General features: G+C 41.0%; 1 protein-coding gene across 9 annotated transcripts in view; it reads right to left on the bottom strand.

The window, feature by feature from the left end:
* tenm1 (teneurin transmembrane protein 1) overlaps positions 1–12,388 on the bottom strand; it is a 1,611,625-nt gene that overhangs the window by 72,759 nt on the left and 1,526,478 nt on the right. For all 9 annotated transcript variants that reach the window (XM_052021038.1, XM_052021037.1, XM_052021042.1 and 6 more), the window contains one exon: positions 11,053–11,419. In XM_052021038.1, the coding sequence (XP_051876998.1) occupies positions 11,053–11,419 (367 nt within the window). The remainder of the gene's footprint in view (positions 1–11,052; positions 11,420–12,388) is intronic.

Here is a 12,388-nt window from a genome sequence, read left to right as displayed (position 1 = left end):
AGACAATTTTATAAATTTCAGTTTCATTTTCTGAAAGTGCACACACTTGCTGTGTGGTGCAATAGGTGAATGCAGCAGCTCACAAATATCTAACACAAGTGGCGAGCCTTTTGCTGAGAGTCCAAGCAGTAAGCAGGTTGTTAGCATATTTGAATTTTCTGAGAAATCTCAGCCGACCCCAGTCCTGTGACACTCCACTATCAGAATGCTTGGCTGTTGCTAAGTTTCTCCCTGGTGACTCAAGTTCATCTGCTAACTGAACAAAAATCAAGGGCTCTTCTGGTGTACCTGACTTTGAAACATTCGTTGGGTCATCCAAACAGCTCTGTACCTTTGCATTCCATGTAAATAGAATGAACAAAGACTACTTAGGTTTGGGAAGAAAATCTTATGCAATCCAATGGCCCAAGTTTTGCCAATTGCAGTAAGACACTTGCCCTGATCTTGGGAACTGAATGTCCAAGGGTACACAGTATATAGGAAAGATGGGGGGTAGGTAGAGGGGGTGGTGTGGCCCTGGTAGTTGGCAATGATATAAAATCAATAGAAAGAAGGGACATAGGGTCAGAAGAAGTGGAATCCTTATGGGTGGAGTTAAGAAATGGCAAGGGTAAAAGGACAATAATGGCAGTTTTCTATAGGCCCCCTAAAAGCAGCCGGGATGTGGACGATAAGTTACAGTTGGAAATAGAATAAGCGTGTCAGAAAGACAATGTCAAGATAATTATGGGGGATTTTAACATGAAGGTAGTGGATCTCAGGAGAGAAAGTTTGTGGAATGTCTACGGGATGGCTTTTTGGATCAACTTGTTGATGAGCACACCAGGGGATCGGCTGTTTTGGACTGGGTGCTGTATAATGAACCTGAGGTGATTAGTGAACTAAAGGTAAAGGAACCATTAGGAAGTAGCGATCACAATATGATTGAGTTCAGTTTCAAATTTGAAAAGGAGAAGCTGATATCAGATGTGTCAATATTTCAGTGGAACAAAGGAAATTACAGTGGCATGAGAGAGGAACTGGCCCAAATTGATTGGAAAAGTAAGCTAGTTGGAGGGATGGCAGAGCAGAAATGGATGGAATTTCTACAAGAAATAAGGAAAGTGCAGGACAGATATAGTCCAAGAAAAAACAAGGTTATGAATGGAAAAATGGCACAAATGGGGATAACGAGAGAGGTTAAGGCTAAAATGAAAGCAAAAAGGAGGGCATACAAGGAAGCAAAAATTAGTGGGAAAACAGAAGACTGGGAAACTTTTAAAAACTTACAGGAAGAAACTAAGAAGGTCATTAGGAAAGAAAAGATAAATTATGAAAGGAAGTTGGCAGATAACATTCAAAAGGATACTAAGAGTTTTTTTAAATATATGAAGAGTAAAAGAGAGTCATGGGTTGATATTGGACCAATTGAGAACGGTGGGGGAGAGATTATAATGGATAACAAAGAGATGGCAGAGGAACTAAATGAGTATTTTGCACCAGTCTTCACTGTGGAGGACATCAGCAATATACATGATAGTCAGGGGTCTCAGGGGATAGAACTGAGTTCAGTCAAGATTACTAGAGAGAAGGTACTCAGAAAGCTAAATGGACTAAAGACAGATAAGTCTCCCGGACCGGATGAAGTGCACCCTCGGGTTCTGAAGGAGGTGGCTTTAGAGATTGTGGAGGCATTGGTGATAATTTTCCAGGTATCAATAGACTCTGGCATGGTTCCGCAGGACTGGAGGGTCGCAAATATAGTTCTGCTGTATAAGAAAGGTGTGAGGCAGCATAAAGGAAATTATAGACCTATCAGTCTGACATCGGTGGTTGGAAAATTATTGGAATCGATCCTCAAGGATGAGGTTATGGAATACCTAGAGGTGCAAGGCAAGATAGGTCCAAGCCAGCATGGTTTCATGAAGGGAAGATCCTGCCTGACCAACCTATTGGAGTTTTTTTAGGAAATCACAGGTAGGGTGGATAAGGGAGTGGCTGTGGATGTTGTGTATTTAGACTTTCAAAAGGCCTTCGACAAGATGCCGCACAAGAGGCTGATTAATAAGATGAAAGCTCATGGAATTACAGGTAGGATATTAGAATGGGTGGAGCATTGGCTGGTAGGCAGAAAACAAAGGGTGGGAATAAAGGGATCCTGTTCTGGTTGGCTGCCGGTTACTAGTGGTGTTCCGCAAGGGTCGGTGTTGGGGCCGCTTCTTTTTACATTGTACATCAATAATTTAGATTATGGAGTAAATGGTTTTGTGGCCAAGTTTGCAGACGACACCAAGACAGGTGGAGTAGTAGGGAGTAATGAAGAAACAGGAAGGTTGCAGAGAGACTTAGATAGTTTAGGAGAATGGGCAAAGAAATGGCAGATGAGATTCAATGTTGAGAAATGTGCCGTTGTACACTTTGGAAAAAGAAATAAACGGGCAGATTATTATCTAGATGGGGAGAACATTCAAAGTACAGAAGTACAAAGGGACTTGGGGGTACTCGTGCAGGATACCCTGAAGGTTAACCACCAGGTCGGATCGGCGGTAAAAAAAGCGAATGCTATGTTGGCATTCATTTCGAAAGGTATAACGTATAAAAGTAAGGAAGTGTTGTTGAGGCTCTGTGGGGCACTGGTGAGACCTCATTTGGAGTACTGTGTGCAGTTTTGGGCCCCTTATCTTAGGAAGGATGTACTGATGTTGGAAAGGGTTCAGAAGATTTACGAGGATGATTCCCGGAATGAAAGGGCTTACATACGATGAGCGTTTTTTGGCTCTTGAACTGTACTCACTGGAGTCCAGAAGAATGTGAGCGGATCTCATAGAAACATTTTGAATGTTGAAAGGACTGGACAGAGTAGATGTGGCTAAGCTGTTTCCATTGGCGGGTGAGTCCAGGACTAGCGGGCACAGTCTTAGAATTAGAGGGTACCCGTTTAAAACAGAAATGAGGAGATATTTCTTAAGCCAGAGGGTAGTAAATTTATGGAATTCTGTGCCACATACAGCTGTGGAGGCCCAATTATTGGGGGTGTTTAAGGAGGAGATTGATAGGTATCTAATTAGTCAAGGTATCAAGGGATATGGTGATAAGGCCGGAAATTGGGGCTAGATAGGAATAGTTTAGTTTAGCTCATGGAGCAGACTTGATGGGCCGAATAGCCTACTTCTGCTCGTTTGTCTTGTGATCTTGTGATGTTTCCCTTAACTTTATTTCCCCACCCTCCACCTCCCATGTTCCCTGCAGCCTGAGAACCTCTTGAACAAAGCTGGCTCCAAATGCAGTAAAAAGACCCCGTCATATGGCAAAATATTGCACCGGAAAATTCTGACATCCACCCACAAAATAGCTGAAAAATTAATCTATGCTGGTCAAGCCATGGCCCCTGTCTCTGCAGCTGTCAAATCCAAATCTTTCTGAGCATGTTTTTGATGTGTACCAACATTCAAAAACATTCCATGTCTGTATGCACTTCTTGAAACCTAACAGGAACAATTTTTCTCTCTTTACCCTATCTAAACTTATCAAGATTTTGTACATCTCCATCAAATCTCCTTTCAACTTTCTTTGGTCTTGGAGAACAATGCCTGCTTCCCCAGTCTACATTCATCACTGAAATCTTTTATCCTTGGAGCCTTTCTGGCAAATCATCTCTGTGCTCTCTCTGGAGGTCTTTCACATCCTTCTGAAAATGTATTGACAGAATTGGATGTGATGCTGTGGTCCTTGCCGAACCAATATTTCTCAATGTACAATATAACCTTTTCACTTCTGTATTCCTTTTATAAAGCTCAAGATCCCAAATGTTTTATAAACCATTTTATCAACCCATCTTGTCACCATTAAGATTGGATATATCAGACATTCGTCTTTGGGATCAAGTTTAAATCTAATTGAGATTCACGGTTGCTCTTTGACAGAGATCTAGAAATTTCCAATCAATTTCACAGGGCTAATTTGCAACAATGCAATGGCAAAATATTTCAATAGGAGGCGTTGTTATGAGATTTGGATTGAGATATTACTGGGATCATGGAAGTCAATAATGCCACACTAGGCACTGCTTTATCCTGACATTGGATGCTTAAAGATATGGAGATGCAGGATTTTAGTTACTATATTGTTAATGGTCTGGAAATTGGATACTAGCCAATTAACAGGATTATAATAATAAAGATTTATATGCTCAATGCACTAACGTAGTATTTGTAGCTGATAGATTGTGAAATGGGAGACAGCCATATAAGGGAAATGGTAAGAACAAAGGGGGTGCTTTTAACTTAGAAGTTTCTTTAACTTAAAAGGTTTTGAAATATGATTACAGCTGAAGCTCCAGGAACAGGTTGAGCTTAGTGATACCAAGGTCAGCCACGTTCCTCTGCAGAGATAAAAGAACACACAGTGTGTGAACAAAATGAGAGAAATAGTGATACCAGACATCCAGACAGATAAGTTAATTAAATCAGAGCCTTGAGAAAGTTTGTGTCTGGGGGAAGTGTTCAAATGAGTCCTGGTGAGGTGACTTAAGCAAGCTCAGAGAGAGGGGAAGGACATGTGGAAAACATATAGCCAAGGAGGAGCTGATTACAGTTCCAGTTTGTTGGTGATTGGTTCACTAATAGGGTGAAGTCATGGGAATAGTGATGCACAGGGAGCACTCAACAATCCGTCAGAATGTATGTGAGGGAGTAGTGTGGGGGTGGCCATCAAACTCCTCAAGGTGGAACTCATTTTAGCATTTGCCTTCCTTATCTTAACACTTTGATTCATTGGAAAAGGCAAAAAAGGCAAAAGGCAGTTTGCCCAATATTCTGAGTGGCTAACTCCACTTAAAGCTGTTTGCTGCCAGAACCCAATTACACAATATGTTGCTGCTTGCTTCCTTGACCAATGGGACCAACATTAATTTTGTATGTCTTGCATGATTATATATAATAATTATTTCTTTATGAATCAATAAACCACATTATTCTGCAGCCATACCCAGATGAAAGAGTCAAAAACATACAGTGAAACGTTCAGCAGCAGCTTGATAAGCATACAGTTGCAAAAAATATAAAAATTATGAGCTCACACCTGGTGATTCATTGTGAAGCAAAGTATGATACCCGAGGTGATGAAGGTTAGACAGGAGAGCCCCTGATGGATTTCCACGTCTTAATCTCAGAGTTTATTGTCACTCAGAGTTCATGCTAATGGTTGAAAATTATCCATTTGCATGAACTACCAGAGAGCATTTGTCAAATTACAAACTTCGGAAGAGATAGGGATGACAATAGAAATTGGAAGAAACAGGGGAGTGGGGGGAGAAACACATTTGACATTTGGGAAAAATATCAACACTGTTACTGCTAAAGGGAAAATTCTTCCCCCTGCTCATGAATGATGTTTAACTATGTTGCCATAACATAGCCCTCAGCCTGAATTCCACATAATAACACCGCCAGAGCAATGAACAGAGGCAATTCGGTAATACAAATGAGTAATGTAAACCCACAGGTAATATTCTACTAACCTTACAGAACTGAATATTTGAATTTCGCCAGGAGTACAATGAAACTGTCCAAGTTTTGACAGCTTCATGTCATTCATTTATAACAAACCTCAGCTCTGCATCTTAAGGTACACTCATATTTGATTTTGAAAACTATTTTGCTTCAATTTTGACCTTTTGATGGTACAAACCCTTGCTCACTTCTTGTTCTAATCTCTAGCTAATCTTCTAGCATTTCACTCCACCAGCAACCTTCCTAAGATGTGCTGACAGGCTTCTCAAGGGGAGAGCAGGATTGTTGAATGCAATGCCTTTTTCACTTTTTGCCCACCACCAGGTCTTTACTGAAGGGGGCCCACTGGACAGGATTTGAGTTAGACCTTCCCTTTCATCTCCTTCTCCTTCCCTCCATCAACTCATTCTGTCCTGCACCGCCCAGAGCAATGCCCAATCCATCTTCTGCATGCAAGCTGAGATCAGTTAACTCAGCACCGGCCAGTTAACAAACCTGGGAACCTAGAGCCTCTATTTAAGATATTAGGGAAGGAAATATCAACCACAATTCTCAGTCTCGATAGTTGGCTAGCCAACCCAGTTGCAAATCAGTCTGCATGTATACTAATCACAGGTTTGTGCTTGGCTACATCAGCCTCAAGGTGCTCCAACACTCACTCTCCAGAATCATACACAAGAAGTGGACACATGGCTCGGAGACCCCTACACTTGCCCAAGGAATCATTCACAAGGATAAGAAGGGGAAAAAGATAAGTGGAAAGAAAATTAACATAAACTTAAAATGTTGACAAAAACAATAAAGAATAATGTGTGCTGATTTTGACTAAAAAATCTTAATGGACATCCACATAACATCTGTTCATTTTAGCAGTTTTTACAATATGATTTATAGCAAAATCATCATTCTCATAATGGACATTTCAGTCAATTCGCTTGAATTCACAGTTTTAGGTTATTAAACCTTCGAGCACATTGCTGCAAGGAATGTTAATGACAGAGTATGTGCATTGATAGGCAAAGCCGATCAAGCAATCTCTTTGTTTACATGAAGTGGTACTGGGGAACATCAAGCTCCTTCCTCCCCCAACATCGAGAACAGCATGAATAAATTACTCCCGAACTAAAAGTCAGTTGTTTAATCAGTGTCATTAATACATTTGTGGGAAAAATTCCTCAGAATTAAATTTAGATGATGTGTGATTAACCCACATCCACTACTTTCAATCCAGGCATCTTTCCAATTTTGCCACTCTTGTTATTCACTAGCTCATTGCCTAAGCAGTTTGCCCAATATTCTGAGTAGCTAACTCCACTTAAAGCTGGCTTGCATTACATAAATCCTCTGCATTGTAGCTGCTGCAGGTACCAGGAGGTACTGTGAGAATAATTTTAATTGGGAAACATTGATGAATGGGATAACAGGTGGTACAGCAGGCTCAGCAACTCAGCTTTAACATAGAACATAGAACAGTACAGCACAGGAACAAGCCCTTTGGCCCATGATGTTGTGCCAAACTAGTTAAACCAGTAATTAAACACCTAACTAAACTAGTCCCTGCTACCTACACAATGTCCATATCACTCCATTCTCTGCATATTCATCTGTCTATCTAAGAGCCTCTTAAACACCTCTATCGTATTTGCCAGCCCTGGCAACACATTCCAGGCACCCAGCACTCTCTGTGTGAAAAACTTGCCCTGCACATTTCCTTTAAACTTACCCCCTCTCACTTTAAATGCATGCCCTCTAGTATTAGACATTTCAACCTTGGGAAAAAAATACTGGCTGTCTGCTCTATCTCTGCCTCTCATAATCTTATAAACTTCTATCTAGTCTCCCCTCAGCCTCCATTACTCCAGAGAAGACAACCCAAGTTTGTCCAACCTCTCCTCATCGCACATGCCCTCTAATGCAGCATCTGAAACCTCTTCTGTACCCTCTCCAAAGCCTCCACATCTTTCCTCTACACCCTCCACAGCTTTGAAGACCCTTGTGGAGGAAGTGCAACATAGCATAAATGTGCGGAACTCACTCCCCCACCCTGCTCCCGTGCACACACTATAAATTTGTTAGGTGCAGGCAACACTGACAAAGCCACCATTTTGCAGCTATCCCGAGGTTTGACGTTCAATACAAGGAGCCATCTACCAAGCATTTCAGTTGAATGATGCCCCGGTTTCATTGACTGGTTAAGGTCAGTGAAACCATTTTCAAATGTCAGTCACATCACTTGCCTGGGAACTGCTCATTTCTATCAATTGTCAACAATTTTTTCCATCAGGGTCATCCCAAACAGCAGTATGCTCCAGTGCATCGTTCCACACTTGTCATTGTGCTCACTGCACTCCCATACCTCACAGTTTATACACTTCACTAGCTAGTCAACCATCACAGTCACACCATTCAACTGCATTGGGACAAGGTGAGAACAATTCAATGCATTGTGAGACATCCATTGACACAGTTCCCTCTCTCTTCAATGACAAGGGGGCACATAATTGCAGGCAACAAGTGCTAACTGGGGGAGGACAAGTACAGCTACATCACGTTAACTCCCATGGAGTAGAGTGATCACCGTACTTAAGTATTCATTGATGTGATGAGGTCAGCCTGTACCTTAGACTACCCCCCAACTCTTTCAATCAAAACCCAAAACTTATGTCTTTCAGATACCCAAGAACTAGAAGCTGGAGTGGGAGGAGCAAGAAGTGACTGAAGGGGAAAACACATCATTAATTTAATGCTTGCAATCACCAGCTAAAATAATGATACTCTGCATAATTTAGATGTTACAGAGATTGACATACAGCAAGGCACTTTGCAAGATAGTAATATAGCCAGGTAATGGGTGGAAGGTTGTCTGAGTGCCAGTTCCCCAGAGTATGCGGTCACACACAAGTTCTGCTACAGAGGTCTCAGATTGCCCGAGTGCAGTTTACAGCAGAGAGGCAGGTGGGTATCCACAATGAAATGTTTAATAAACTGGCAGGACAAAGAGAAAGAATTCATGCAGTGTCAAGGCATATGTATGTCATATGGCATCTGACTTTCATAGGCTGTTGTGTGGAGCTTGGAGCCTGTCAATGCCTGCATAGAAATGGCAGGCAATATCACTCGAGAATCCAGCTATGTGTTGTGAAACTTGGTTTCCCAGCTTCTGCTGCAAAACAAGCAGAAATCAATCAAGGTCTGAATGTCTGGGTACTGCAGTGGGTTGTGGTCAAAGAAACTAAGACTACTTCTGTCGTTTCTATGGATACTGGTGTTCAAAGGGATTTGCTGGATGTGACAACAGGCCAGCAACCAGTCCTCCAAATATATTAATAGGATTACTAGGATGCCAACCCAAGGGAATGGCTCTATGAAGATCAAATTGGATGAGAATATTTGTGATCATAGCACTGCCATTCTGCCAGTGCAGATTTCAGTGATAACATCCAGATTGATGTCTCACACATTACTAAGCTTTGGGGAAGAGAATGGCTCCCCAGTACCCTGGGTAAATGTGGCCATTTCTATATGAGCTTGACTTTTCTGCAGGCTCTCTTCTTTCTCACAGTCATGCTGTAATACACCCAATTTTGGGAGCAACTAGTTTGCACAGAGCTGTCGAAGTCAAGATAATCATATGGCACACCATTCTTTGTAGATTTTACACACTGTGGATAATTTTAGCAACCTAATCAGTGACCACCTTGGAGGCTGCAGAGGGTTGTAGACTCAGCCAGCTCCATCATGGGCACAACTCTCCTTGCCATCAAGGGCATCTTCAAGAGGCGGTGCCTCAAGAAGGCGGTATCCATCATTAAGGACCCTCACCATCTGGGACATGCCCTCTTTGTGTTACTACCACTGGGGAGGAGGTACAGGAGCCTGAAGGCTCAGTGTTTTAGGAACAGCTTCTTCCCCTCTGCCATCAGATTTCTGAATGGTTCATGAACCCATGAACACAACCTCGTTATCCCTTTCTTGCACTATTTATTTATTTTTGTTACTTATGGTAATTTTTATGTCTTTGTACTGTATTGCTGCCTCAAAACAACAAATTTTATGACACATGTCAGTGATAATAAACCTGATTCTGAGTCTCACTGTCTGATGACCCTTTTAAGTGACAATGGTGAGGAGTCCTTCTTGCTGCTGAATGAGTGCAACAGTGAGAGAGGACAAAGGCTGGAGTTCTGAGGTCCTGGATGACAGCGCAGACGTCTTATCAGCATTGCATGCTGATTGCTGTACAATCTGCTGAAAATGCACAACTTCCAACAGGCATTAGTCATGCAAACATCTGTGCCCTCAACAACATGAAGGCAACTTGTATCATTGGATTTTTACTGGAATTAATTTGGCATATCATTTATTCCCAAATGTGTTCTACAGGAGCTTTTTCCTCACTACCTTAAAAGTGCCCATTGATCATCAAAAGATTTTACCAGTCATATTCCATGAGTGCTTGGATGAGTATTTGATACCCATGTATAGGAATACTGTTGTCTGTGCAATATCAATCATTGCACTTCTGACAGCATCCAAGATCTGATTTTTTTTAGTCCTGGGACTGAAATCAGGGGTTGCTCATTTAAGACAACGATGAGGTGAAAGTTTTTCTCTCAGAGAGTCATGAAATTTTGCAACTCTCATCCTCAAAGGTTTGCAGAAGCAGAATCTATGTTTTTTTTAAGTGCTAGATAGATACTTGAAAAATAAGTGGAGGTGACAGGTTACTATGAATATATGGGAATGAGACTTCAGGTCACAGTAAGTTCAGCGATGATCTTATTAAATGGTGGAGCAGGCTGGAGAGGCCGAGTGGCTCATTCCTGCTCCAAATTCATAAGATTGTAAGTTCATAAACTGCTTTCAGAGACAGTGTTCAGCACATGATCCAATGGATTCAATGGTGATTGCAGCATTACTACGAAGTAAAAACAATGAGACTTGGGAGTGAGAATCACAAATGTCTTCTTCAGTCCTACTCTCTTCTACGCTCTCTTAAATATTAAAACATGCAGTCATTTGTAACATTGTGAATATTACTCAGGCCCTCAGGATTGGTACCAGACTGTAAAATTACTGAACTTAATCAGGTGCAACAGTGAACACTTCAATAATATTTGAAAGTGCAGTCACAACCTCAACTGGTGAAAAATATGTGCTGAAACAGACAACTTGTAGAATGCATTCGAAACTAAATTAAAGAATATTTCCAATTTTGACATGTTGGATGGATGAAACACTAAGGTATATTTCTAATACTTGTCACAAATGTTTTTGAAATTGTGTAGCTTTGCTTTCAATTGTCAAAATTACTAGACAATCCTTTCCCAAATTGGAAAGTCCCAACAGTCAAAGCTAGTCAAATGGAAAGCACTTCTCAGTAAATCAAATCATTTAACTACAGTATGACTGAAGATCATGTGACTCATGAGCTTAATAACCAGCATTAACCTTTTGGACCTGATGACCAGTTTCTGTGCTGCATTGTCACAATATAATATATATATGTTATTCTTGGATTTTTCAGTTGTTTTCTACATAATACAACTAAATCCATCATTACCTGAGAAGCAGTTGCAGTTGGGGTCAATCTTGCAGTCACATTCCGTTGATGTGCCAGCAAAAATGAAGATCTCGCCATTGGTAGTCACTTGCTGTATGCGGTTGATCTTCCTCTCATCTGTCTCTGCTATGTACAGTACCCCACTGTGAGAAACAGCAATGGCTCTGGCTGACTCCAGAGTGGAGTGAATGGCCATCTTGCTCAGGAGATAATGGTTGATGCCTGGTACCTGGCAGTGGATAGGCCGGCCTGCAACAATTCGTACACGACTAGTTTCCAAAACCTGTAGCACAATGTTGTTGTCAAGCACGTAGAGAGAATTATCGATGGGATTGACTGCCAGGTCAGTTGGCCATTCGAGGCGCACCTACAAAGTGTAATAATTTACTCTATCAATTAACTGTTAAAATCAACAACTTTACTATCCAATTTCTTTTTTATTTAGCAATGGTAAATGGTGGATTTTTCTTCTGAATGGTTGAATTACATTTCATTTTGAATGGTTTTACAAAGTTGGTCATGATTGGGAACGAAACATACCAGGTTTTAGGATCTGCAGGAAAGTAGAGAGTGAGGAATAGAAAATGATTAAAGATGAACAATTTAAAAATAAGAGCAGATATATCATGGCAAGAAGGACACAAGATTTCACAGGTAGAATTAATAAATCAAAGATCATTCAAGTCTGCAGTCAGAGTTATATATTGGCACTAGTGGTAGAATGTATTAGTACAGAGAATAGACAAACATGCAGAAAAGTTTACAAAGGTTTAATGGGGCATTTTCACTTAAAGACAGATTGGAGTAAGTACACCAGGGAGTGTCAGAATCATTTTGAAATTCTGCAGTGGAGTCACAGTGTTATAGTCATACAGCATTGAAATAGGATCTTCAACCCTTGATGTTCATGCCAACTACCAAGTCCATACTAATCCCATCTACAAGCACTTGGTCCATAATTGATTATGCCTTGGCAATTCAAGTGCTTGACTAGATAACTAGGTTGTTAGAGTACCTGCTTTCACCATCCACTCAGGTAGTTGTAATCATTCCAATCATCCCTTGGGGTCAAAGATTTTTCCTCAGATATTGTCTAATCCTCATACTCCTTACCTTAAACTTATGACTTCTAGTCTTGGGTATCTCCATTACAAGGAAAAGTTTCCCACTACCTAGTCTATCTATACCCCCACAGCCAAGGAAAGTAAAACTTGCCCACCTAGTCTCTCCTATTAACTGAAATGTTTTATTCCAGGCAACATGCTGGAGGATCTTCTCTGCATCATTTCCAGTACAATCTCATGTTTCCTACAGAGTGGTGACCAGAACTGAATAC

The sequence above is a fragment of the Pristis pectinata genome, chromosome 8 (genome assembly GCF_009764475.1).
Source record: "Pristis pectinata isolate sPriPec2 chromosome 8, sPriPec2.1.pri, whole genome shotgun sequence".
NCBI lineage: Eukaryota > Metazoa > Chordata > Chondrichthyes > Rhinopristiformes > Pristidae > Pristis > Pristis pectinata.
Note: the sequence above shows the minus strand (reverse complement) of the source record. Positions and strands in the feature narration are given on the sequence as shown.